The sequence below is a fragment of the Oncorhynchus mykiss genome, chromosome 32, assembly GCF_013265735.2.
Source record: "Oncorhynchus mykiss isolate Arlee chromosome 32, USDA_OmykA_1.1, whole genome shotgun sequence".
NCBI classification, from domain to species: domain Eukaryota; kingdom Metazoa; phylum Chordata; class Actinopteri; order Salmoniformes; family Salmonidae; genus Oncorhynchus; species Oncorhynchus mykiss.
In genome coordinates, this window is record NC_050572.1 from 18741106 (window position 1) to 18768754 (window position 27649).

Sequence of the window (27649 nt, forward strand, 5' to 3'; positions counted from 1 at the left end):
TCACCATCTCCCTGTCAGGCCCATCTTCAACAGGGGGGCCACTAGAACCAAAACACTATTCATAATCCACAACCCATAACCCCATCCTCAGAAACGCTGGTGCTGCTCTTTTCATGTCTCCTGTCTGTCAGCGAACAGGAAATGAGAGCAGAATGCAGTAGGCCACTCTGTTTCATTTCATAAGAAGGGTGGCTGTGCCCTCCACTGGCAGAGCAGCTCAACTGTTGATCTCAGAGCTGAGAGGTTAGACTAGAGGTGACAGCTCATGTCAGGGGGATTCAGGGAAGGCAAGGAGGTAGAGCAATCCGACCTGTTTTCTCTCCCCACTAGGCTTACTCTTCACCACTGTCCACATCTATCTATTTGTCTCACTCTCAGCAGGATCCACCAGTAAGAGACTGCCTGACTCAGGACTTGTTTGAAATGTTTGAATATTCATATTGGAATTGCTCATTTTAGAAATTCCTTTTTTTTTTGTTGTTGTTTCTTTATAATGTTAATGTGTTTTGAAGTATTTTGACCTGTAGAGAAATGAACCTAGCTAGGGAGTAGCTGAGCTCAACTGGTAGGGGCTGGGGTTATAACATAAGTCCTGCCCCTTCCTAAGATGGGGGGATGAGAGGGTATAAAACATATAGCGGTGCCCAGTCATGCAGAAGGAAGACTAAAGCCCTGGGTGCTACATGCTGTATATGTCTACTCCTGAGTTCCCCACATAGACCTTTAGAAAAAAACATGTGGTCACGGTGAGTAAACAATGAAGCGCTGCAAATGTTGTGTGTCGTGAATGCCGAAGCAGGGAATTTTAGTCATGAAATGTTGCATCTTGGTCCAGGCGTATTGTTTTGATCAAAGCGAGAGATTTTCGTTAGGCCTTGATTATGATTACTGTTATGTAATTGGTGATGTAATTGATCAATGTATGATGATTCTCAGGGTTAGTATCCACACAATGAAAAATGTGCTAGTAATGCACTGACATTTCATATGACTAAGATAATTGTTTTTCAAGAGCTTGAGAAGGATTTTTTGTCATCTAAATAAATGTTTGCTGTTGATACTGATGTTGAAGAATACATACTATCTGATAAAATAGCTGACAGTTCTAGTCTAAGCATTATGTTGAATGCTTCCTATTGGGTTTATTTGGCACTCTTTCTTGATTCTTCCTCTTGATGTAACACAATTTATATGATGGTGACATCTTAGATTTATGCACTGAGGACATCCAATATGATATGGATGAGAAGAATATGGACTTAACGTATGTTTATGACAGACTTATCAATACACAATTAAATTTCACTTCCATCTGCAAAACTGTATCTCAACTTGAATCATACACTTGAGATTGGACTAGGGATATAATTGAACCTTGTTTAAAACATTTGATATTAACCTATGTTTCCGTCCATCTTTTGATATACATCTTCTTTATCTGCAGAAATCTTTTAATTGCTTCTGTAATTGTCTTTTTGGCAACAACAATTTCAACTGCTCCTGTGGAAGGTATGGAAGTAGCTCATTGAATCAAAGTTGTATTCATCGGGATATTTGAACAGGTAAACAACTCAATGCCTTCTTCCTTCAGAGAAAGAGCCGGAGGAGATAGAGGTAGAGGACGGTGAAGAGGAACTCTCAGAAGAGGAGGAGGGTATGAGATGGGAGGGAGGGAGGTTTGGGGAAGGATGAGGGAGTGGGGATGGGGGGGGTTAGAGTCATGTGTCAGGATACCATAGGACTAGCTAGTGCTGGTACGACAAAGAGAATGGGCCTAGCCTAAATGTGACAAAGTAAGCTATTAACAAACAAAAAATAATGCCCCCCCCAGGTTAACAGATTTCAAAACAAAGATCAATGCAGTCTTTTCTGATTCTAAAATTAGGTAAAGAATACATAGAGTGAGAGTGTAGAAATGTCTAATATAACAAAATAAATTCTATGGAACTAATAAAAAAGGACTAACACTCTTTAAAGAAATGATAAAGTAATTTTTGAAGTGCACTCAGACCTTTAAAGTTAATACCAATTTCCTCCACTCAAGCAGAAGGACATACACTCTTAGAAAAAAAGCTGCTATCTAGAACCTAAAAGGGTTCTTCGGCTGTCCCCATAAAATAACCCTTTGGATAACCCTTTTTGGTTCCAGGTAGAACCCTTTTTGGTTCCAGGTAGAACCCTTTTGGAACCCTTTTTTCTATAAGTGTAACCTTTCAGGACCAATTTTTGTATAATTTTTCGGGCACCTTTCCATTTGTTTCAATAGAGGGAACGACGTCTTCTAAATATGTGTGGAGCACAGACTTCTGGGAAGTATAGAATACGAGCATATATTTATGAAATGTCTCAACTTACTTTTCTTTTCAGATGATGATGACTCCAAGAGTCAGGAAAAGAATATGGGTGAGAAGTTAACAACTTGCCACCAATGAATAGAACATCTCTAACCTTTGTGCATAAACCAACGCCTACTTGTGTGACTAAAGTCCCATTTTGAGAGTAAACTTATGTAAACAGTTCAACTAAGAGCATAAATTTGTTTTTCCTGTTTGAATGTTTTGTATAATATTACCTTAACACGTTTCAAAGACAAATGGGCCTCATTAATTCTAAATACAAACAAAATATAAAATAGTGAAATAGTGGAAATGTGAATATGATAAATCTACAAAACAGGACATAAGAGTACATTTAAAGTAAAATCTCACATATTGTTGGTATAAAACTATCATGAATCATAAGTATGTGCATGTGCGCATGCATGGAAACCTAAAATCCTCTCTAATAGGGTATAATACCAGATGAAAGGTTTTTTATTGATAAAGACAATCATACAGAATCTCAAATAGAAGTATGTTCCTTTTCCCTTCTCTTCCCTAAAGGAATTGGAGCACAACAAGCTACCACAGTATCTAAAGGCCTGGGTAAGACACATCTAATCCTCTCTTAGCTCAGGGGCTAGGGCTTATGTTAACAACAGAATAGCTCTTAATTAAGTGAGTTCAACTCTGAGAAGTTCTTAGTGCAAAGTGGGGAAGTTGTCTTGAGTATAGACTTTAATCTGGTAAATGGTGCAGATATTTGGCTGATTTTTTCTATTAGATAGCCTATCAGGAAAGTTAATTATATGATATTCATCATTCTTGAAATCAGACCATTTGAGACATTTCTGTTGAAGCTTTCTTCCATAAAAGTGAGTTAAACTCACTGCAGAAGTCTGCAATATGTTTGATTCTTACAATACAGGATACATATTTGTAAAGGATTGTATTGAAAGATTTTCAATGGACTGTTAAATAAGCTTGTCTAGACTTAAAGGCTGGTTTCCTTCTAGGTTTAAGCGCTCAGCCTGGCACCTCATTCCAGGGCGAAGCTCCGAATGGTAAGGGAGGACTTCCTTCATAACAGTCAATCCAAATACAATTTGTACATTTGAAAAATATTTTATAGGAACCCATTCATTTCCTTTACTGGTTTGGTAAGCGTACAGGCTGTAAATTGGTTGTGTAATTGGTTATAAATGGGTATTGTGTGTAGGCTGATATTGTAAATGTATTAAGGACATTTCACATCAGAATTAAGACAAATCAGAAAAGAAAAGTCTCACGATGACTCTCAACATAAAATCCCTCACGAATTTGTGCACCCCTTCTTCCTGCAGGACATAAACTCAATGGGGATAGTGCCATGCAAGCTGGGCCTGACCGTGAGTCAGGCTCCATAATATGTGGCCGTTTTTTATTATTTATTCCAACAAAAACTGTCTTATAATCTTACATATATATTTTCCTACGTGATATTGAGAAAATGTTGTTTGCTTTGTTACAGCATCAAGCAGTAGAAGGAAGCAATGGTTAAACATTAATTATAAATCGGATTTGTGTTAGAGGAATTAAGCCATCACAGGGTAGGATTAAAAGTTTTTTTAAAAACTGCAATGAGTTTCTAGCCAGAGAGAGCGTATTATCTTGCTCCCCATGTCACCGTGAATCTCATAGTGTTTGAAAATCATTGATTTTGATGATGTCAAAGGGTAGAACCTTTTAATTATATACTTTTTTACAAAGCGCAGAAATGCACAATTTTCACATATGTAGACACTGGTATTGTGCTGGAGAAAATGAAATGAGGTTGAAAAGTGGGGGAATTGCCTTTTAACACAGGAAGCCCAATTCTGATATTTTGTGCAACTTATGAATTGAATTGGATTTATTTGGGTAAAGACACAGAGAACAAAATGTACAATGTGGACCTAAAAGATAGCACTTAAAGAGGGTGGCAGGTAGCCTAGTGGTTAGAGTGTTTGGCCAGTAACCAAAAGGTTGCTGTATCGAATACCCGAGCTGACGAAGTAAAAATCTGTTGTTCTGCCCCTAAACAAGAAACGTATTAACCCACTGTTCCCTGGTAGGCTGTCATTGTAAATAATAATTTGTTTTTAACTGACTTGCCTAGTTAAATGAAGGTTAAATATATATATATATATATATATGAATTAAAACACTTGTTTCCAAAGTGTTCCTTGATGGTGATAACACATATAATGAAGACAAAACAATCATATAACATTCATTTATATTGACATCCTAAAAAGTGGCACTATACATTTTGACCAATCACATCAACTCTTTTGACCATATTTGGGCAAAATATTAGAATTGGGGTGCCTGTGTAAACGCAGCCATGGTGGAATACATTTGTGGAATGAATGGCCTGATGAGTTCCTATCTGCTTCAGGTAATGGTGGTGGTGGAGGAGGAGGAGGGGGAGGTGGTGGGACAGGAGGAGGAGGTGGAGGAGATTCACATACTTCACCATCTGACCCCAGCTCCCATGGTAAAGCCTTGTTCTGTCATCTTCTCCATGTTATTACCACTTTATTCTGAACTGTCATGTTAAGTGATACAAGTTTTGTTTAAACAATCCGTTTTTACTTATTTCTTAACATCCCCTGTCTTTCAGATGCTTCTTTGCCAGGACATGCAGGCTCCTCTTTAGATACCAGTATTGCAGGTCAAATGACTTATTATGAATGTTTAATTATGAATCAAGTCACATAATATTTGACGTGATATCTCTATTGAATCTATCTAATAAACAGTGGTAAGTCTTTATCTTCTGTAATTTGATGAAAAGTGTTTTGCCTTCAATGCAGGTCCCAGTTTGGATCCGAGTCAAACAGGTAACGTTACACCCGCTCTCTCCACAAGCATTAAAGTAGACCAAAAAAACACCTGGATGTTTTACAAGCTCTGTCTGGATGGCGGTGGTTTGTCTCTATTGGGGAGGTTGAACTATTGATCTCTTGGCAGGTGCAGGCGCTCATGGCAGTTCAGTGTCACACGTGCAAGCCCCAGGTAATCTCTCTGCCTTGCCTTGGTTCAATTCTATAACAATAGTCCAATAATGCACGACATAAAAACCTGGATGAATTGTATTAACAGTAAATCAACATGAATCTCTTTGCTGAAGCTGAATTTCAACATAATTATTTTAGGAAAAGTGGTTGTCCACCAAGGAACAGGGGTTGTCCACTCAGATACAATCTCTCACGGTAAGTCATCTTGGTCTACATTTCAAGAGTTTATTTCCAAAATGCATTTATGTTTTTTTATCAGAAATGATTGCTTATGGGTATATACTTATGGGTACATATAAGTTTGTGTAAAATATGTCTGTTCTCATATTTTACATTCATAGATTTTAGATGTGTATCAAAATGTGTTTTTTTGCTAAATGATTATATCCATTGTTTAGCTGGAATGGAATGTTTGTATGCTGTTTACTGTGGTTGTCTCACCTAGCTATCTTTAGATCAATGCACTTACTGTAAGTCGCTCTGGATAAGACCATCTGCTAAATGACTATAATGTAAAATGCTAATGTTTTACCTACATATCTCATATTACTGTACATTTATTTATAAAACATTTAGTTATTTGTTACATTTGACTGTGCAAAACCTAGCAGTACTACTTCTTTCTCTGAGAGAATTTTGAATAAAAACATCATTTGTTGTTGATGTCATTGAACAACCCCACGCCCTGATTAGACAAAAAACACAGGCATCTCTTTCATAATTTCTTTAAACAATAAAAGCTCATTTCCCAAATTTTTTAAAATGAAAATGGATAAATAGCATTTTGGAATGAAACTCTTCATTTGTTTGAATAAACATATCTCAATGGTCCTTTGCAGTGATTAACTTAGTCTTATGTTTACCTTATAGGCTCAATGGGACAAGCAGGAGGGAGCTCCACTCTCATCATTATCCATGAGGCTCATCCACAGCCTGCAGGTATCATTCACTACATAAAGCCACAGAACGTTCTGGTGACAGACCTGTGACAAACAAACATATGCAGTTATGAGTTATAACAACCAATAATAATATCACTCAGTCATGTGTAGCAAACCGGTAACTAACAATCAAGTGAATGTGTGGGTTTGGATAAGGACCATTGATAACACATAGTCATATATACATAGGAACACTTTGTCTTTAATATTTTATTTTAGTGTCAACCCATCAACAAATGGGCTGACACTAAACATTATTATGGTAAACATTATTATTAGGCTGCAGTCAAATGGCCAAATCGCCCTCTAGTGGTCTCAAGGGTGTGTCATTAATATTTTTCATAATTTCATAAATAATAAACATAATTTTTGAAAACAAGCCTTAAAATCCAGTGTTTCTATGTCAAACAGTTTTGTTATATTTCAGTCTTCTGTGATGTGTATATAACGTGTAATATTGGGATGCAAACTCAAAATGTAATACATTTCAACTCTATATCTGACATGGTACAGGTGTCAAAATGTTTTAAGCCCATAACCATGTGTGTGAGGTGTATACTTCTTAGGAGGCTGCTGAGGGGAGGACGGCTCATAATAATGTCTGGGATGGAGTGAATGGAATGGTATGAAACACATAGAAAACATGTGTTTGATGTGTTCAATATAATTCCATTGATTCCATCCCAGCCATTACTAATAGCCCGTCCACCACAATGAAGTTGCCACCGGCCGCCTGTGGTATACCTTGTTTCAAAGTAGATCTGTTTAAGACTACCAAGAAACACTGTTTGACCCAGATTTACCCCACTGCAGTAAAAGGTTATTCATAATTTACATTTCCAAGACACTCTGTATATTATGTACAGTATGTAAAGTACATCACAAATATGATCCACAACTAGCATGCTTACAATGTTTAAATCAAGGCAGCATTGTATTGTTATTACAGGTGGCAGCATTGTATTGTTATTACAGGTGGCAGCATTGTATTGTTATTACAGGTGGCAGCATTGTATTGTTATTACAGGTGGCAGCATTGTATTGTTATTGCAGGTGGCATCATTGTATTGTTATTACAGGTGGCAGCATTGTATTGTTATTACAGGTGGCAGCATTGTATTGTTATTACAGGTGGCAGCATTGTATTGTTATTACAGGTGGCAGCATTGTATTGTTATTACAGGTGGCAGCATTGTATTGTTATTACAGGTGGCAGCATTGCATTGTTATTACAGGTGGCAGCATTGTATTGTTATTACAGGTGGCAGCATTGTATTGTTATTACAGGTGGCATCATTGTATTGTTATTACAGGTGGCATCATTGTATTGTTATTACAGGTGGCATCATTGTATTGTTATTACAGGTGGCATCATTGTATTGTTATTACAGGTGGCATCATTGTATTGTTATTACAGGTGGCAGCATTGTATTGTTATTACAGGTGGCAGCATTGTATTGTTATTACAGGTGGCAGCATTGTATTGTTATTACAGGTGGCAGCATTGTATTGTTATTGCAGGTGGCAGCATTGTATTGTTATTACAGGTGGCAGCATTGTATTGTTATTACAGGTGGCAGCATTGTATTGTTATTGCAGGTGGCAGCATTGTATTGTTATTACAGGTGGCAGCATTGTATTGTTATTACAGGTGGCAGCATTGTATTGTTATTACAGGCAGCATCATTGTATTGTTATTGCAGGTGGCAGCATTGTATTGTTATTACAGGTGGCATCATTGTATTGTTATTACAGGCAGCATCATTGTATTGTTATTGCAGGTGGCAGCATTCATACATTTGATGCTGCTGGCTATCAGACTGAGGCTCCAAGTAAGTGCATCCTGACACTAAAGAAGCAGACAGACACTATCACCATGAATGGAAAAACATCAGTTTACAATAAATACATAAATGAAGAATGAACAACACAGGCACACAACTGTATAGATGTAAGATCTTAATTTGATCAATCTCTGGTTGCTGAACATTTTCCTGCATCGCAGGAAATGCCAATGAGCTTTGTGATAAATATAAATTCCATAAAAACCCACACTAATACACGGTTATATTAACAGTATTGCACTTTTCACGTAGCCTACTTTTGGCCAGCTAATAGCCTAACCAACAATAAAGCAACATTATGGACTAAAAGTCAAAATCGTGTTGATGCAGGATTATTTTTGCTGTGACAATACCGTTCAAAAGTTTGGGGTCACTTAGAAATGTCCTTGTTTTTGAAAGAAAAGCACATTTTATGTCTATTAAAATAACATAAAATTGATCAGAAATACAATGTAGACATTGTTAATGTTGTAAATGACTATTGTAGCTGGAAATTGATGATTTTAATGGAATATCTACATAGGCATATAGAAGCCCATTATCAGAAACCATCACTCCTGTGTTCCAATGGCACTTTGTGTTAGCTAATCCAAGTTTATCATTTTAAAAGGCTAATTGATCATTAGAAAACGCTTTTGCAATTATGTTAGCACAGCTGAAAACTGTTGATCTGATTAAAGAGGCAATAAAACTGGCCTTCTTAGACTAGTTGAGTATCTGGAGCATCAATATTTGTGGGTTTGATTACAGGCTCAAAATGGCCAGAAGGAAAGACCTTTTTTCTGAAACTCGTCAGTCTATTCTTGTTCTGAGAAATGAAGGCTATTCCGTGCAAGAAATTGCCAAGAAACTGCAGATCTCGTAAAACACTGTGTACTAATCCCTTCACAGAATAGCGCAAACTGGCCCTAACCAGAATAGAAAGAGGAGTGGGAGGCCCCGGTGCACAACTGAGCAAGAGTACAGTAGAGTGTGTAGTTTGAGAAACAGACGCCTCAAGTCCTCAACTAGCAGCTTCATTAAATAGTACCCGCAAAACACCAGTCTCAACATCAACAGTGAAGAGGCGACTCCAGGATGCTGGCCTTCTAGGCAGAGTTCCTCTGTCCAGTGTCTGTGTTCTTTTGCCCATCTTAATAGACTGACGAATTTCATTTTGACATTTAGAGCCTGTAATCGAACCCACAAATGCTGATGCTCCAGATACTCAACTAGTCTAAAGAAGGCCAGTTTTATTGCCTCTTTAATCAGCACAACAGTTTACAGCTGTGCTAACATAATTGCAAAAGGGTTGTCTCATGATCAATTAGCCTTTTAAAATGATAGACTTGGATTAGCTAACACAACATGCCCTTGGAACACAGGAGTGATGGCTGGTGATAATGGGCCTCTGTACACCTATGTAGATATTCCATTAAAAATCAGCAATTTTCAGCTACAATAGTCATTTACAACATTAACAATGTCTACACTATATTTCTGATACATTTTATGTTATTTTAATGGACAACAAAAATATATTTGATTTAAAAAACAAGGACATTTCTAAGTGACCCTACATTTTTTAAAGGTAATGTAGGTCAAATTAAGATCCTACATATGTATGTAATACTTTTACAGGTACAGGTACAGTGGGGCAAAAAAGTATTTAGTCAGCCACCAATTGTTCAAGTTCTCCCACTTAAAAAGATGAGAGAGGCCTGTAATTTTCATCATAGGTACACTTCAACTATGACAGACAAAATTAGAAAAAAAATCCAGAAAATCACATTGTAGGATTTTTTATGAATTTATTTGCAAATTATGGTGGAAAATAAGTATTTGGTCACCTACAAACAAGCAAGATTTCTGGCTTTCACAGACCTGTAACTTCTTCTTTAAGAGGCTCCTCTGTCCTCCACTCATTGTATGTGATAATGGCACCTGTTTGAAGTTGTTATCAGTATAAAAGACACCTGTCCACAACCTCAAACAGTCACCCTCCAAACTCCACTATGGCCAAGATCAAAGAGCTGTCAAAGGACACCAGAAACAAAATTGTAGACCTGCACCAGGCTGGGAAGACTGAATCTGCAATAGGTAAGCAGCTTGGTTTGAAGAAATCAGCTGTGGGAGCAATTATTAGGAAATGGAAGACATACAAGACCACTGATAATCTCCCTCGATCTGGGGCTCCACGCAAGATCTCACCCCGTGGGGTTAAAATGATCACAAGAACGGTGAGCAAAAATCCCAGAACCACACGGGGGGACCTAGTGAATGACCTGCAGAGAGCTGGGACCCAAGTAACAAAGCCTACCATCAGTAACACACTACGCTGCCAGAGACTCAAATCCTGCAGTGCCAGACGTGTCCCCCTGCTTAAGCCAGTACATGTCCAGGCCCGTCTGAAGTTTGCTAGAGAGCATTTGGATGATCCAGAAGAAGATTGGGAGAATGTCATATGGTCAGATGAAACCAAAATATAACTTTTTGGTAAAAACTCAACTCGTCGTGTTTGGAGGACAAAGAATGCTGAGTTGCATCCAAAGAACACCATACTTACTGTGAAGCATGGGCGTGGAAACATCATGCTTTGGGGCTGTTTTTCTGCAAAGGGATCAGGACGACTGATCCGTGTAAAGGAAAGAATGAATGGGGCCATGCATCGTGAGATTTTGAGTGAAAACCTCCTTCCATCAGCAAGGGCATTGAAGATGAAACGTGGCTTTGTCTTTCAGCATGACAATGATCCCAAACACACCGCCCGGGCAACGAAGGAGTTGCTTCGTAAGAAGCATTTCAAGGTCCTGGAGTGGCCTAGCCAGTCTCCAGATCTCAACCCCATAGAAAATCTTTGGAGGGAGTTGAAAGTCCGTGTTGCCCAACAACAGCCCCAAAACATCACTGCTCTAGAGTAGATCTGCATGGAGGAATGGGCCAAAATACCAGCAACAGTGTGTGAAAACCTTGTGAAGACTTACAGAAAACATTTTACCTCTGCCATTGCCAACAAAGGGTATATAACAAAGTATTGAGATACACTTTTGTTATTGACCAAATACTTATTTTCCACCACAATTTGCAAATAAATTCATAAAAAATCCTACAATGTGATTTTCTGGATTTTTTTTGTCTCATTTTTTCTGTCATGGTTGAAGTGTACCTATGATGAAAATTACAGGCTTCTCTCATCTTTTTAAGTGGGAGAACTTGCACAATTGGTGGCTGACTAAATACTTTTTTTGCCCCACTGTATATTGGTAGCTTTCTTGCATTAATATTTGCACTTGTCTTTTCTTTCTAGCACTGAATTTCTAGCACTGACTTTACTAGCACTGACTTTCCTAGCACTGACTTTACTAGCACTGACTTTACTAGCACTGACTTTCCTAGCACTGACTCTCCTAGGTTTGACTTTACTAGCACTGACTTTACTAGGATTGACTTTACTAGCACTGACTCTCCTAGGATTGACTTTACTAGCACTGACTTTACTAGCATTGACTTTACGAGCTCTGACTTTACTAGCACAGACTTTACTAGCACTGACTTTACGAGCACTGACTTTACGAGCACTGACTTTACTAGCACTGACTTTACTAGCACTGACTTTATGAGCACTGACTTTACTAGCACTTACTTTACTAGCACTGACTTTACGAGCACTGACTTTACTAGCACTGACTTTACTAGCACTGACTTTACTAGCACTGACTTTACGAGCACTGACTTTACGAGCACTGACTTTACTAGCACTTACTTTACTAGCACTGACTTTACGAGCACTTACTTTACTAGCACTGACTTTACGAGCACTGACTTTACGAGCACTGACTTTACTAGCATTGACTTTACTAGCACTGACTTTACGAGCACTGACTTTACTAGCACTGACTTTACTAGCACTGACTTTACGAGCACTGACTTTACTAGCACTGACTTTACTAGCACTGACTTTACAAGCACTGACTTTACTAGCACTGACTTTACGAGCACAGAATTGCTAGCGCTGACTTTACTAGCAAAGACTTTTCTAGCACTAACTTTACTAGCACTGACTTTCTAGCACTGACTTTCCTAGAACAAACTCTCTAGCACTGACTTTCTAGCACTGACTTTCTAGCACTGACTTTCTAGCACTGACTTTCCTAGAACTGACTTTCCTTGAACTGACTTTACTAGCACTGACTTTATTAGCACTGCCTTTCTAGCACTGCCTTTCTAGCACTGACTTTACTAGCACTGACTTTATTAGCACTGCCTTTCTAACACTGACTTTACTAGCACTGACTTTATTAGCACTGCCTTTCTAACACTGACTTTACTAGCACTGACTTTCTAGCACTGACTTTATAGCACTGACTTTCAAGCACTGACTTTACTAGCACTGCCTTTACTAGCACTGACTTTCAAGCACAGACTTTTCTAGCACTGACTTTCTAGCACTGACTTTCTAGCACTGACTTTACTAGAGCTGACTTTCATAGAACTGACTTTCATAGAGCTGACTTTCCTATCACTGACTTTACTAGCACAGACTTTCCTAGCACTGACATTCTAGCACTGACTTCGCTGATAGCTGCTGTACGGAGGAAAAGTTGTGCTTACTATGACTGTGTTATCATATGTGGTTGTCTTACCTAGCTACTTTAAGATGAATGCACTAACTGTAAATCGCTTTGGATAAGAGGGTCTGCTAAATGACTAAAATGTACATGTAAATATGATTGATAAAGACATCCATTGTATGTGTTTCAGCAAGTGAGACTGAAATAGAGTCACCTGAGTATGACACACCTGAGTCACCTGAGTTTAATGGTAAATATTTAAATTGTTCTATTTATTTTAGCCACATCATGTACCTGTGAACTGTGAAGAACACAATTATCTTACACTCCTTGGTATAATCCTACAAAGAACAGAAGTGTCATGGTATTTATTGGATCTCAATGTTGTTTCCAAGGTAATGGTCACAAGCTGCTTATTGGAGGAGCAGTAGAAAATGGACATGCAGGTAAGGAGAAGGACTTCATTGCGCTTGATCAAAAAACAAGATGGAGTTTGGCATTTGTAAGGCCATTTTGATTGTCAATGACTTTCTGTGTCTCAGCTATACCTGTAGTCACTGACCTCTTCATTGAGGACACAACTCACATGGATCCCACAGGTAACATCTAGCTGAAAATCCGATAAAGTTGAAGTCATGGGCTTGTTTGTTTAATGATAAGGCAAATGAGTAGACGATGGAATGCCTTGATACTTTTTAATAGGTTCAACATTTCAGGTGCTATGGATCCACTTGGTGCAAGTTCTCACCTGGACAATACAGGTGAGTGTCCAGGTGAGGGTGCTATGTTTCATGCTTGGCTCCTGTCTGGTATATTTACTTGCTTCTACATCATTTCTTCACTTAATTCCGTATTGACATTCAGGTATTATCGACCAATCCAGCCATGACTTCCTCATTGGTTTAATGGGTGAGTGTTTGTATGAACTTATCTTTGATGTTTATTTTTTAGGTATATCAAGTTTGTTCTTGATGAACTGTATGTCGTTCCAGGTGGTGTGGGGGATCCGTATGCTTCTGACATCCATATCGACATCTCAGGTGGGTTTGTCATCATAGCCCTTCTGTGTCTGCTTTCTGTTGGGTCTTTTCTGACTATAAAGAATCTCTGTTTTTCTTTGTTGAATCAAAAATATCTAACCAACACTGCTCTGTTGATAGATCACACTGGAATGACTTCTCAATTAGACTCAATAGGTATGTTTCTTCATCCAAGCCTCCCTTAGTCACTTCACTTGTTCCCTTGAAAGAAATGTTACAATGCAACACCTTTGGGAAAGTTACTCTGTGGGAGAGTCCCTCTAATTTATATCAGATTTAAACTATATTTAAACTGGCAAAGACAATGTTATACTACACCTCTAAAGCGTCATTTTATTTAAGTACCTCTCTGTCCGAGGGTTAAAACAGCAAGCCACTAACTCCACTCTGAGAAGTTTATATTCCATATTTTGCTAGTTATCTGTGCTGCTGCAGAGTAAATCACTGTTACAGTTATTCCTGCTTTTGTAATAATTTACTCAAGGAAAACTGCTTTAAATCAGGTTTGATATATATCACTGGCTGTCTGGCGCTCTCTGCTCGCTCTCTCTCTCTGCTCTCTCTGCTCGCTCTCTCTCTCTGCTCTCTCTCTCTCTCTCTCTCTCCCTGCTCTCTCTCTCTCTCTGCTCTCTCTCTCTCTCTCTGCTCTCTCTCTCTCTCTCTCTGCTCTCTCTCTCTCTCTCTCTGCTCTCTCTGCTCTCTCTCTCTCTCCCTGCTCTCTCTCTCTCTCTGCTCTCTCTCTCTCTGCTCTCTCTCTCTCTCTCTGCTCTCTCTCTCTCTCTCTGCTCTCTCTCTCTCTCTGCTCTCCCTGCTCTCTCTCTCTGCTCTCTCTCTGCTCTCCCTGCTCTCTCTCTCTGCTCTCTCTCTGCTCTCCCTGCTCTCTCTCTCTCTGCTCTCTCTCTGCTCTCTCTCTCTCTCTGCTCTCCCTGCTCTCTCTCTCTCTCTGCTCTCTCTCTGCTCTCTCTCTCTCTCTCTCTCTCTCTCTGCTCTCTCTCTCTCTCTCTCTGCTCTCTCTCTCTCTCTGCTCTCTCTCTCTCTTTCTCTCTCTCTCTCTCTCTGCTCTCTCTCCCTCTCTCTCTCTCTGCTCTCTCTCTCTCTCTGCTCTCTCTCTGCTCTCTCTCTCGGTCTCTCTCTCTCTCTCTCTCTGCTCTCTCTCTCTCTCTCTCTGCTCTCTCTCTCTCTCTCTCTCTGCTCTCTCTCTCTCTCTGCTCTCTCTCTCTCTCTCTGCTCTCTCTCTGCTCTCTGCTCTCTCTCTCTCTCTCTCTCTCTCTCTCTCTCTCTCTCTCTGCTCTCTCTCTCTGCTCTCTCTCTCTCTCTCTCTGCTCTCTCTCTCTGCTCTCTCTCTCTCTCTCTCTCTCTCTGCTCTCTCTCTCTGCTCTCTCTCTCTCTCTCTCTCTGCTCTCTCTGCTCTCTCTCTCTCTGCTCTCTCTCTCTCTCTCTGCTCTCTCTCTCTCTCTCTCTCTGCTCTCTCTCTCTCTCTCTCTCTCTCTCTCTGCACTCTCTCTGCTCTCTCTCCCTCTCTCTCTCTCTGCTCTCTCTCTCTCTCTCTCTCTGCTCTCTCTCTCTCTCTCTCTCTGCTCTCTCTCTCTCTGCTCTCTCTCTCTCTCTCTCTTCCTGCTCTTTGTTCTCTCTCTCCTCTCATCCAGCTGTGGGTTCGGGTCCAGGACCGGCGTTGTCATCCAGTAGCAGCCCAGGTCCAGACGTTCCACCAGGTACCTACTGGCACGCCTTTCACCCTCTGCCAGGTCCTGTAAATCACCTCACCCCTCCCTCTTGTGTCGTCCCTCATCCTCGCAGGCTCAGTTCTCTACCTCACCTCGGATAGAGCTCCTCTCAGGCTTAGTTCTCTACCTCACCTCGGATAGAGCTCCTCTCAGTAGCTGTAGCTGTGCATGTGAACTTTGTAGATCTTGACATTGTTTACTTTCGCGGCTTCACTGTAGACTTTATGTCTTGGTGGAGTAGCACCGCCATCCCTGATGAATGGGGTCAGGCATGGCCTTTTAGAGACTCTATTAGGAGGGATGCCGTGCAACAAGAGATGAGGGTTCACATAATCCAATAATTTATCTTCTTTCTTTCTCTGTGTGTCTGATGTTCTTCCGCTAGGCCTTGGAGATCACATAGGTCTAATAAGTGATTTTACAGGTAGGCATTGTGAGCCACAACTATAATCATTATCTAATAAATAGATTATGATTCACAGTTGAACATGTAAACAGTAGTTGTGGGTGAAAGCAAATAGGGTCTGTCAACTAGTTTGTATCTCTGTCCTACTTGTGGTCTCTTTTTATTTGCAGGCCTTACTGACTACTCAGGGCCTGACCATCCATATCTGAACTCAGGTTTCGATGGATCATACCACTCAGCAGGTGATCATGCTGGTCTATCCGATACTACAGGTAAATACACTGAAATAAATCATCATCTCTGTAAGAGAATAGTGACCAAGATGGCATGGAAAAGCTTCATCTCAGTTTTTCTCTCCAGACCACCCAATAGGAGTGATGTCACATACTGATTATTCATCATCGCACATTGACCACCCAGGTAGGATCACACTCAGGACTAAACATAACATACCCCCAAAGGTGATCTTCTGTAGCTCAGTTTATAGAGCATGGTGCTTGCAATGCCAGGATAGTGGGTTTTATTCCCGGGACTGCCCATACGTAAAATGTATGCACGCATGACTGTAAGTTGCTTTGGATAAAAGTGTCTGTTAAATGGCATATATATATTTTGAATTAAATACATTATACTATGAAATATTTCAGAGAGTGGTATTGATGTGTCCAGCTCAGACAGAGGATGGTTAAGATAACGTCAGCATAAATGAACATGTATGTTGCAGGAAATGGTCGTCAAAGCCAGGTTACAGACACACATGGAGGTGATCATGCGGTCAATGATGTGCATCATGATGTAACAGGTATGTCTACCCTAAAGGTACACGGAAGCCAGTAGGCCAAAGCCAGCCTGGGTGCCAGTCTGTTTCTGCTCTCCTGCCAACTCCTAATGGAATTGTCATGCCAAACAATTAAACATTTCGCTTCCAATGACAATGGAGTAGGCAAAAGCAGCAGATCTGGGACCAGGCTAGGACTAGGCTATAACCAGGGGTAGAGTATTTGCACTTGATGGAGCAAAACAAATGCCACATGCATTTTTTGAGAAGCATTGAGGATATATGCTTGACATACTGAAATAATGTGGTCATTTATCCCAATATGCCTAATGCAAAAGCCTGCCAATACAATGGTGTATATGACAGTGTTTTTGCTTTTCAGATCCACCTGGGCAGCAGATTGTGTCTACAGATATAGGCCTACTAGATGCTGGTAACTCAGTGTTTTAATTCTCCATTATTTACAAACTTATTTCAGTGCATTTGTTATTCATAAACACATTTTGTTTGTCTGCTTAGTTGCCTACTGTAAGTGCAAAATAATGGATTGGACCTCAGTTGTGTAAAGCACTTAAGTAAAAATACTTTAAAGTACTACCTAGATAGTTTTTTGGGGTATCTGTACTTTACTTTACTATTTATATTTTTGACAACTTTTACTTTTACTCCATTACATTCCTAATGAAAATATTGTGCATTTTACTCCATACATTTTCCCTGACACCCAAAAGTACTTGCTACATTTTGAATGCTTAGCAGGACAGGAAAATGCATGCACTTATCAAGAGAACATCCCTGGTCATCCCTGCTGCCTCTGATCTGGCAGACTCACTAAACACAAATGCTTTTGTAAATTAAGTTGGAGTGTATCCCTGCCTATCCGTAAATTTGTGCCATATGGTTTGCTTAATATGTGAAATGATTTATACTTTTACTTTTGATACTTAAGTATATTTGAGCAATTACATTCACTTTGATACTTAAGTATATTTGAGCAATTACATTCACTTTTGATACTTAAGTATATTTAAAACCAAATAATTTTAGACTTCTACTCAAGTAGTATTTTGCTGGATGACTTTCACTTTTACTTGAGTCAATTTCTATATATCTTTACTATTACTTAAGTATGACAATTGGGTACTTTTTCCACCACTGTTGGACCTGTTCTGGTCTTATGTTATGTCTTGAGCAACAATTGTCTCATAGAACTATAACCTTTGTGGAAAATAAGTGTCATGATGGAAAATAGGCTTCACCAAGGCCAGTGCTGGCTAAATAAATACCTCCATTAAAAACGGTCCAGGGATGAAAATTCCCAGGACGTCTATCTGTCAGAGTAAAGTGTTCTATGCTTATTTTCACACAGGAAAAATATACTTAAAAAAAAAGTATTTCCAAAATGTTAGCCATCACCTCTCACCACTCAGCTTTTCTTCCTCCCTTATTTCCTGCAGGTGAGCACGGCGTCGTCTCTCACCACGACGACATGGGAGGTGAGTCCTACAAAAAATAGAATCAATGATAGGCCTACATTTAATTTGCCGAGTTAAACATTTCTGAAGGCATCACTTTTTACAATGTTGTTGTAATAGTGTTGCAACAATGTTTCATCATGAGAGCTCATGCTGTAATTTCGCGGGTTGAGTTCTAATTTCGTGGTTCTTCAGCTGTTACAGACGGGGTCGCTGTTCAGCATCATGATGACGTTCACACCATCAGCCCTCAAACAGATACCACAGGTAAGCCACCACCTTGAAATTCTACAGTGAGCTTTCGGGAAATTGGTAGAATTTGGCTAGGCCTACTAATGTGTTTCTATGAGCAGGGCTGTCTGACATGGCCACACAACATCCCTCTACAGATAGAACACCCTGTTGACTTTGACTGCTTATACTTTGTATACTATTCATGTTAAAATATGCACTATGCAGGTCCCTGGATAAATACAGGTTAATTGCATTTTAAAAAAATGCATAACTCGCTCCGCCACTTCGTGTCGCCCAAAAAGTTACATATTGCAGCTTTAAGTTACTGATAATGGAGAAAATAAATCAATAGTTTACCTTCACAAGTAGAGTCTGAAATATTCTGTGCACAGGTACAATGATACAGGTGTCAATGTGTGAACAGGTGTGGCAGAAGAACTTGTAACCAGCTCACATACACAGATAGATATCACTGGTAAGGGTTTGAAGTGTACGTTTCTGTTTACTATATATTGTAAACATTTACAAGATCAAACAAGAACATCCCATTACAACACTGGGTGACATCTAATAAAACATATTTAGTAGGCTATTCAAACAAATGGATATTCAATGAAGTTCATCTAACATAGTAACTCATGTGTTTCTCCCTCTCCCTAGCACTTGGGGCGAACGTGTACAGCTCCAGCGCACCAGGGACGCCCGGTAGGCTACGCACTTGTCTGATGATCAAGCATTCCTTCTCTAACCTGCATATTTTTAGAGCTGACACACTGCTTGCCGCTGCTTCGCTAGTTACGCCAAAATAAATGTAACACTCAGTGCAGAGCCGGCTGAGCTGGGGCCAGCCTGAGGAGGGGCAGGCAGTAAGGAGAAATAAAGCTGTCACTAACACAGAGCATATTGTGGGAAACAGCATTCAACCACACATTTTTTAGATTTTCTCTGGAACAGTGTTCTGGAGTAGCTTAGAAAAGTCTAGAATAGGTACACAATCCAAGTAATATATATATACAGTACCAGTCAAAAGTTTGGACACACCTACTCATTCCAGGGTTTTTCTTTATTTTTGACTATTTTCTACATTGTAGAATAATAGTGAAGACATCAAAACTATGAAATAACACATATTTGTTACACAAATCAAAATATATTTTATATTTGAGATTCTTTAAAGTAGCCAACATTTGCCTTGATGACAGCTTTGCACACTCTTGGCATTCTCTCAACCAGCGTCATGAGGTAGTCACCTAGAATGCATTTCAATTAACAGATGCGCCTTGTCAAAAGTACATTTGTGGAATTTCTTTCCTTCTTAATGCATTTGAGCCAATCATTTGTGAAGGTCAGTCAATCCAGAAAATTTGAGGACCTTCACAGGAAAGGAAGACCCAGAGTTACCTCTGATGCAGAAGACAAGTTCATTAGAGTTACCAGCCTCAGAAATAGCTGACCAAATAAATGCTTCATAGAGTTCAAATAACAGACACATCTCAACATCAACTGTTCAGAGACTGCGTGAAACAGGCCTTCACGCTGGTCGAATAGCTGCAAAGAAACCACTGCTAAAGACATCAATAAGAAGAAGACGTGCTTGGGCCAAGAAACACAAGCAATGGACATTAGATCGCTGGAAATCTGTCCTTTGGTCTGATGAATCCAAATTTGACATTTTTTGGTTCCAACCGCCGTGTCTTTGTGAGACACAGAGTAGGTGAACGGATGATCTCCGCATGTGTGGTTCCCACCGTGAAGCATGTAGGCGGAGGTGTGATGGTGTCGGGGTGCTTTGCTGGTGACGCCATCTGTGATTTATTTAGAATTCAAGGCACACTTAACCAGCATGGCTACCAAAGAATTCTGCAGCGATATGCCATCCCTTAGTGGGACAATCATTTGTTTTTTAACAGGACAAGGACTCAACACACCTCCAGGCTGTGTAAGGGCTATTTGACCAAGAAGGAGAGTGATGGAGTGCTGCATCAGATGACCTGGCCTCCAAAATTACCTGGCCTCACCCCAATTGAGATGGTTTGGGATGAATTGGACTGCAGAGTGAATGAAAATCAGCCAACAAGTGCTCAGCATATGTGGGAACTCCTTCAAGACTGTTGGAAATGCATTCCAGATTAAACTGGTTGATAGAATGCCACGAGTGTGCAAAGCTTCCATCAAGGCAAAGTGTGGCTACCTTGAAGAATCTCAAATATAAAACATATTTAGATTTGTTTAACACTTTTTTGGTTACTACATGATTCCATATGTGTTATTTCATAGTTGTGATGTCTTCACTATTCTACAGCCTAATTCTAAATGGATTAAATTGTTATTTTTCCACATCAATCTACACACAATACCCCATAATGACAAAGCAAAAAAGCACATTTTTTTTGCAAATGTATAAAAAACACAAAACTGAAATATCACATTTACATAACTATTCAGACCCTTTACTCAGTACTTTGTTGAAGCACTTCTGGCAGCGTTTACAGCCTGGAGTCTTCTTGGGTATGACGCTACAAGCTTGGCACACCTGTATTTAGGGAGTTTCTCCCATTATTCTCTGCAGATCCTCTCAAGCACTTTCAGGTTGGATGGGGAGCATTGCTGCACAGCTTTTTTTCCAGGTCTCTCCAGAGATGTTTGATCGGGTTCATGTCCGGACTCTGGCTGGGCCACTCAAGGACCAGTCTGAGGTCCTGAGCGCTCTAGAGCAGGTTTTCATCAAGGATCTCTTTGTACTTTGCTTCGTTCATCTTTCCCTCAATCCTGACTAGTCTCCCAGTCCCTGCCGCTGAAATGGTGCCAGGTTTCCTCCAGACGTTACACTTGGCATTAAGGCCAAAGAGTTTAATCTTGGTTTCATCAGACCAGAGAATCTTGTTTTTCATGGTCTGAGTTCTTTAGGTGCCTTTTGGCAAACTCCAAGTGGGCTGTCATGTGCCTTTTACTGAGAAGTGGCTTCCGTCTGGCCACTCTACCAAAAAAAGCCTGATTGGTGGAGTGCTGCAGAGATGGTTATCCTACTGGAAGGTTCTCCCATCTCCACAGAGTAACTCTGGAGCTCTGTCAGAGTGACCATCGGGTTCTTGGTCACTTCCCTGACCAAGCCCCTTCTCCCCCGATTGCTCAGTTTGGCCAGGCGGCTCGCTCTAGGATGAGTCTTGGTGATTCCAAAATTCTTCCATTTAACAATGATGGAGACCACTGTGTTCTTGAGGACCTTCAATGCTGCGGAAATGTTTTGGTACCCTTCCCCAGATCTGTGCCTCGTCACAAACAAGTTATGGATTTTTGTCTCTAAGCTCTACGGACAATTCCTTCGACATCATGGCTTGGTTTTTGCTCTGACATGGACTGACAACTGTGGGACCTTATATAGACAAGTGTGTGCCTTTCCAAGGCATGTCCAACCAATTTAATTTATGACAGGTGGACTCCAATCAAGATGTAGAAACATCTCAACGATGATCAATGGAAACAGGATGCACCTGATCTCAATTTATGAGTCTCATAGCAAAGGTTCTGAATACTTCCGTAATAAGAAATGTCTGTTTTTTATTTTTTATACATTTGCAAAAATATCTAAACCTGTTTCCACTTCGTCATTATGGGGTATTGTGTGTAGACTGATGAGGATTTTTATTTTATTTAATACATTTTAGAATAAGGCTTTAACGTAACAAAATAAATATACATAGTGTAACAGTGTAATATCCCCTCTTATTTGAAACAGGGTTAGATGAGGTGGCTTTGACCAGTGGACTCTTAAACTCTACAGTTTCATTTTAACCAATGACATAATACTCACATGATTCACTCACACACATACAGTGGGGCAAAAAAAGTATTTAGTCAGCCACCAATTGTGCAAGTTCTCCCACTTAAAAAGATGAGAGAGGCCTGTAATTTTCATCATAGGTACACTTCAACTATGACAGACAAAATGAGAAGAAAAAAAATCCAGAAAATCACATTGTAGGATTTTTAATGAATTTATTTGCAAATTATGGTGGAAAATTAGTATTTGGTCACCTACAAACAAGCAAGATTCCTGGCTCTCACAGACCTGTTACTTCTTCTTTAAGAGCCTCCTCTGTCCTCCACTCATTACCTGTATTAATGGCACCTGTTTGAACTTGTTATCAGTATAAAAGACACCTGTCCACAACCTCAAACAGTCACACTCCAAACTCCACTATGGCCAAGACCAAAGAGCTGTCAAAGGACACCAGATACAAAATTGTAGACCTGCACCAGGCTGGGAAGACTGAATCTGCAATAGGTAAGCAGCTTGGTTTGAAGAAATCAACTGTGGGAGCAATTATTAGGAAATGGAAGACATACGAGACCACTGATAATATCCCTCGATCTGGGGCTCCACGCAAGATCTCACCCCGTGGGGTCAAAATGATCACAAGAACGGTGAGCAAAAATCCCAGAACCACACGGGGGGGACCTAGTGAATGACCTGCAGAGAGCTGGGACCAAAGTAACAAAGTCTACCATCAGTAACACACTACGCCGCCAGAGACTCAAATCCTGCAGTGCCAGACGTGTCCCCCTGCTTAAGCCAGTACATGTCCAGGCCCGTCTGAAGTTTGCTAGAGAGCATTTGGATGATCCAGAAGAAGATTGGGAGAATGTCATATGGTCAGATGAAACCAAAATATAACTTTTTGGTAAAAACTCAACTCGTCGTGTTTGGAGGACAAAGAATGCTGAGTTGCATTCAAAGAACACCATACCTACTGTGAAGCATGGGGGTGGAAACATCATGCTTTGGGGCTGTTTTTCTGCAAAGGGACCAGGACGACTGATCCGTGTAAAGGAAAGAATGAATGGGGCCATGTATCCTGAGATTTTGTGTGAAAACCTCCTTCCATCAGCAAGGGCATTGAAGATGAAACGTGGCTGGGTCTTTCAGCATGACAATGATTCCAAACACACCGCCCAGGCAACGAAGGAGTGGCTTCGTAAGAAGCATTTCAAGATCCTGGAGTGGCCTAGCCAGTCTCCAGATCTCAACCCCATAGAAAATCTTTGGAGGGAGTTGAAAGTCCGTGTTGCCCAGCAACAGCCCCAAAACATCACTGCTCTAGAGGTGATCTGCAAGGAGGAATGGGCCAAAATACCAGCAACAGTGTGTGAAAACCTTGTGAAGACTTACAGAAAACGTTTGACCTCTGTCATTGCCAACAAAGGGTATATAACAAAGTACTGAGATAAACTTTTGTTATTGACCAAATACTTATTTCCCACCATAATTTGCAAATAAATTCATACAAAATCTTACAATGTGATTTTCTGGATTTCTTTTCTTCCCATTTTGTCCGTCCTAGTTGAAGTGTACCTATGATGAAAATTACAGGCCTCTCTCATCTGTTTAAGTGGGAGAACTTGCACAATTGGTGGCTGGCTAAATACTTTTTTGCCCCACTGTACGTCCAGGCGAGGAAGATGATAAGTATACATTTTTCAATTTCAGATTCTGTGCTTGGATTTGGACATGACACTACAGGTAAAATTCCATTTACAACAACATATCAGAAGTGCAAGATTTCTAAACCAAACAAGGCCCCTCACACAACACACTTGTAACATCATATACTCTGTCTCTCAGTTGTTGCAGAAGCACACAGTGTCTTCATTCAGACCGACTCCCCAGGTAAGTCCACACACACACACACACACACACACACACACACACACACACACACACACACACACACACACACACCAATCTTATGACCTTAACATTTCAGAAAAAATAGATACACTTCCTCACAACACACACACAACACACACTAGCCTCCAAAAATATAATGTGAATGTATGCAATTCCATATGTATGTAATACCAATGTCTGTAATACAGACGCCAAAGTTGGCAGGGGTGAGTGAGGTTCCCTTACCACTCATTACTCATCAGAGATAGAGTACTATAAAGAGAATAGTGTCCCATCGTTCCTGGTAAAAAACCTTGCACAATATAGGGAATAGGATACCATTTGGGACACAGCCTTACTATACACTGCCAGTCACGAAATAACAAAACGAAATGCTTTAAGTCACCATGTTGAATCTCTCTTTTGTATTGTAGTCACAGCTGATGCACAAGGATCCACTCTACAGGCTTCCAGTAAGTCGGTACAGTATATTCATTTACGCAACCCCTTGACCTTGCACAAGTATCTGTTGCTCCTAAAGGCTTGATGAAATGAAAAGTAGTGGAAATAGTCCTTTGATCTTGGAGAGAGCAGGGGTGTCAAACTCACTTCCTGGAGGTCTGTGTGTCTCCTATTTTTGGTCATTTTTTTTCAATTCGTATCCAATTAGACCTAGAGAGGGGAGGTCCTAACCAATAAATTACCTTAGCCTAGTGGCTAGAGCATTGGACTAGTAACCGAAAGGTTGCAAGTTCAAATCCCCAAGTTGACAAGGTACAAATCTGTCGTTCTGCTCCTGAACAGGCATTTAACACACTGTTCCTAGGCTGTCATTGAAAATAAGAATTTGTTCTTAACTGACTTGCCTAGTTAAATAAAGGTTAAAAAAAAAGATGTACAAGAGAGGATTGGAAACTTCAGAAACTCAGCCCATCAAAAATGGAGTTTGACACCCCTGCCATAGATTAATCAACCAATCAATCAAACAATCAATAAAAGGTATTTACAGCCCAACAGTTGCCATAAAGTGCTTTCCAGATCTTTGCAGTTAACCATAGTCTAAGTAGTGATAGACATGTAATGGTGTGAAATGCATTGACATTGATGACAGACAGCCCTGGTTGCCCGTTCACGGTGGTCTCCCCCTGCTCTGTTCGTAGGGTCTGTGTTCATGCAATGTCTTTGTCCAAACAGGTCATCCTGGTGTAACAGAACAGACACAGCCTGCTGGTAAGCTTCATAAGAGTTCAGGTTTAAACTCTGTTACATGGCTGCGTTTATACAGGCAGCCCAATTCGGATTTTTTTCTGATATTATTTTTTAACCAATCAAATCAGCTCTTTTGCCCATAATTAGGCAAAAGATCAGAAAAGGGTCTGCCTTTGTAAACACAGCCTTATACAGATGTCTCAGTAATGTTGATATCTAGCTATCTATCAATTTGACTACAAATGCTGCGTTGACACAGGCATCCCAATTCCAATCTTTTGCCCGATTATTGGCAAAAGAGCTGATCTGACTGGTCAAAAGACCAATTAGTGAAAATAAAGATCAGAATTGGACTGATTGTGTATATGCAGCAAAAGTAATTGAAATAGCAAAATGGATCCATGTGACAAATTTAGCAGTTTTAGTAAAGGTGATATTTTGTTGTGCAGGCTAAATGGGTAGCACGGCCTAATAAGGCTCTGTTTACACAGACACACTAAGAACCCAAAGCAGATTTTCTTTCTATATCCAATCTTTTTTTCTGACTGTCCACACTCAGTTTTATATGTGACCAATATCAGATTTGCACATTCATGCTGATGTAGCCTCTGAAGTAGCACACAGATGCCATGTTCATTTCCTGTCACTGTTCCTTAACATTTTGGGGTGGTTGTCATGGTAACGCATGAGGTCACGTATGGAGGATAGGTTTTTGTATCAGGACTCAGATCCATATATGGAGGTAGTATAAATTGGAATTCAAAAGATCAGATTCCATGTGTTGTTTTGCTGTTTACACATTAGAGAAAATATCAGATAGGTATCAGATATGCAAATAATTGGCAAAAGATCTGAATTGGGCTGACTGTGTAAACACAGTCTAACTTGTTATTTAGCACAGGATTGCACAGCTTTCAGATATTACAATGCTGTGTCATTATGACAGCATATATTGAACCACTCAGTGAACAGATGCTCAAGGGCTCTTTTCTTTCCTCGGTTTTGCTTGCTCTTTCCAGTTTCCGCAGCTGAACAGTACAACCCATCTGGTCAGGGTCCTGAAGGTAGGTTTCTCAGCTCCTTATAACATCTCTCTCATGTCTCTCTCTTCTTTTAAAAACATGATTAAATGACAAAAGCCTTGTTTTATTTACATGATGTACTCCCCTGTCAAAACACAATATCTTACAACTAACCCTTTTTATTACACTGTATTAACTACAGTAGTAAGATGGCAAAGTTTCTGACTGCAAGGTTTCAGGTGATAATACAGTGCTGTTAAACTGTACCTTTGAAAGAGAGACAAAGGTAAGCTCCTGATTGGTACTACAAGTATAACAATTGTGAGCAAGTAAAAATGAAGGACACTAAAGTAGTATTACTGCCTCTGAGGTAGGACTCAATGCTACAGTATACTGCTAATATACTCAATATGCTGTAATTCTACAATATATTGCATTACTTTTTTAACATTAAAGGGGTAGTTCACACAAGTTATGGATTTTTGTCTCGTCCATAGACTGCTCACAGGGTAAGGAAACCAAAATGTAATTTAGTAATTTGGATGAACTATCGCTTCAGTCACCTCTTAGATAGATGAATTACAGATATGTGTGTCAGAGACTAACATACATCTTCACTTCTGAAGGTGCAGAAAATGTGGAACTGGAGGATACCTGCTGACTTCCATATGAAGCCTCGTGTCAAGTTTCTACGCTACAGATTTCAGTGTACGGACCAGTCTGCATGGCAGAGAAACAGTGATCCAGCCCACTAGCAAATCTAGTTGTTTGTGTCTATGTTTGTTTGTTTGAACTTTGTCTATTTAAACTTAAAGATGACACTGTAAGTAAACTTTTTGCGCACTTGTTAATAGACGTTTTGTTTCATTCGTTGCATATATGACAAAAAGACAAGAGGGTACTAAGGAGAACCCTCTGACTCAGATGAATATGGCTCATACAAAAGCGTCATCCCTACGAATATTGTTGTACAAAAGCTCAAACAATATACTGAATCTTTATGAAGCTTTGTTATTTTGTCATTTCCACAAGTACTGTATTTCCCAGTTTAGAAAATGTGAGAAATAATAATTTTGTGTCAGAAATTGTACATTGCGAAATGTATATCAAAGTAATCTCTACATTAAAAGGAACATCTATTTTGAACATCACTCATTTTTCTCCATATTTTTCACATACGGAAGTGGGGAGCAATGTTTATGCAATCCATGTGCCTGTTCAACTGATTAATCAGCCATTATTTACAACTAAAATAGAACCTTAAATGCAGTAACGTATTATGGATATGCAAATAATTTATTTCAAAACAACCATGTTTATTTAAAACATACCATACACAAAATATTGTTCTCATGCGTAATTTGGGTTTCTCAGGCTGTGCCATTGTGTTATGGTGGAA

General features: G+C 39.8%; 1 protein-coding gene across 13 annotated transcripts; it reads left to right on the plus strand.

Moving 5' to 3' along the window:
• The first annotated feature begins 591 nt into the window (after nucleotides 1-591).
• si:ch211-80h18.1 (otolith matrix macromolecule-62) lies at nucleotides 592-27401 on the plus strand. 13 transcript variants are annotated; one of them, XM_036970591.1, is made up of 37 exons: nucleotides 592-746; nucleotides 1445-1509; nucleotides 1592-1654; nucleotides 2368-2403; nucleotides 2883-2924; nucleotides 3335-3382; nucleotides 3662-3706; nucleotides 4738-4836; nucleotides 4963-5013; nucleotides 5156-5182; nucleotides 5313-5357; nucleotides 5498-5554; nucleotides 6230-6298; nucleotides 8082-8132; nucleotides 12885-12944; nucleotides 13090-13140; nucleotides 13237-13293; nucleotides 13411-13467; nucleotides 13559-13603; nucleotides 13687-13734; nucleotides 13855-13890; nucleotides 15381-15446; nucleotides 15844-15882; nucleotides 16035-16136; nucleotides 16225-16284; nucleotides 16589-16666; nucleotides 17025-17075; nucleotides 18100-18138; nucleotides 18313-18384; nucleotides 18776-18826; nucleotides 19012-19056; nucleotides 23840-23872; nucleotides 23975-24019; nucleotides 24454-24492; nucleotides 25214-25249; nucleotides 26248-26292; nucleotides 26877-27401. In XM_036970591.1, the coding sequence occupies exons 1-37, from the start codon at nucleotides 616-618 to the stop codon at nucleotides 26909-26911; spliced, it is 2019 nt and encodes a 672-aa protein (XP_036826486.1). In that variant the 5' UTR covers nucleotides 592-615; the 3' UTR covers nucleotides 26912-27401. The 13 variants fall into 13 exon arrangements, with proteins under 13 accessions (XP_036826486.1, XP_036826488.1, XP_036826487.1 ...); XM_036970593.1 differs by having other exon boundaries at nucleotides 13411-13455; XM_036970592.1 differs by having other exon boundaries at nucleotides 5319-5357.
• The last annotated feature ends 248 nt before the right edge of the window (nucleotides 27402-27649 follow it).

Bases quoted from the DNA above. Each gene is read 5' to 3' on its own strand.
- si:ch211-80h18.1 (XM_036970591.1), top strand. From the start codon at position 616: ATGAGAGGGTATAAAACATATAGCGGTGCCCAGTCATGCAGAAGGAAG. The intron at 747-1,444 runs GTGAGTAAACAA...CTTTATCTGCAG, and splicing joins GAAAAAAACATGTGGTCACG to AAATCTTTTAATTGCTTCTG. The intron at 3,383-3,661 runs GTAAGGGAGGAC...TTCTTCCTGCAG, and splicing joins CCAGGGCGAAGCTCCGAATG to GACATAAACTCAATGGGGAT.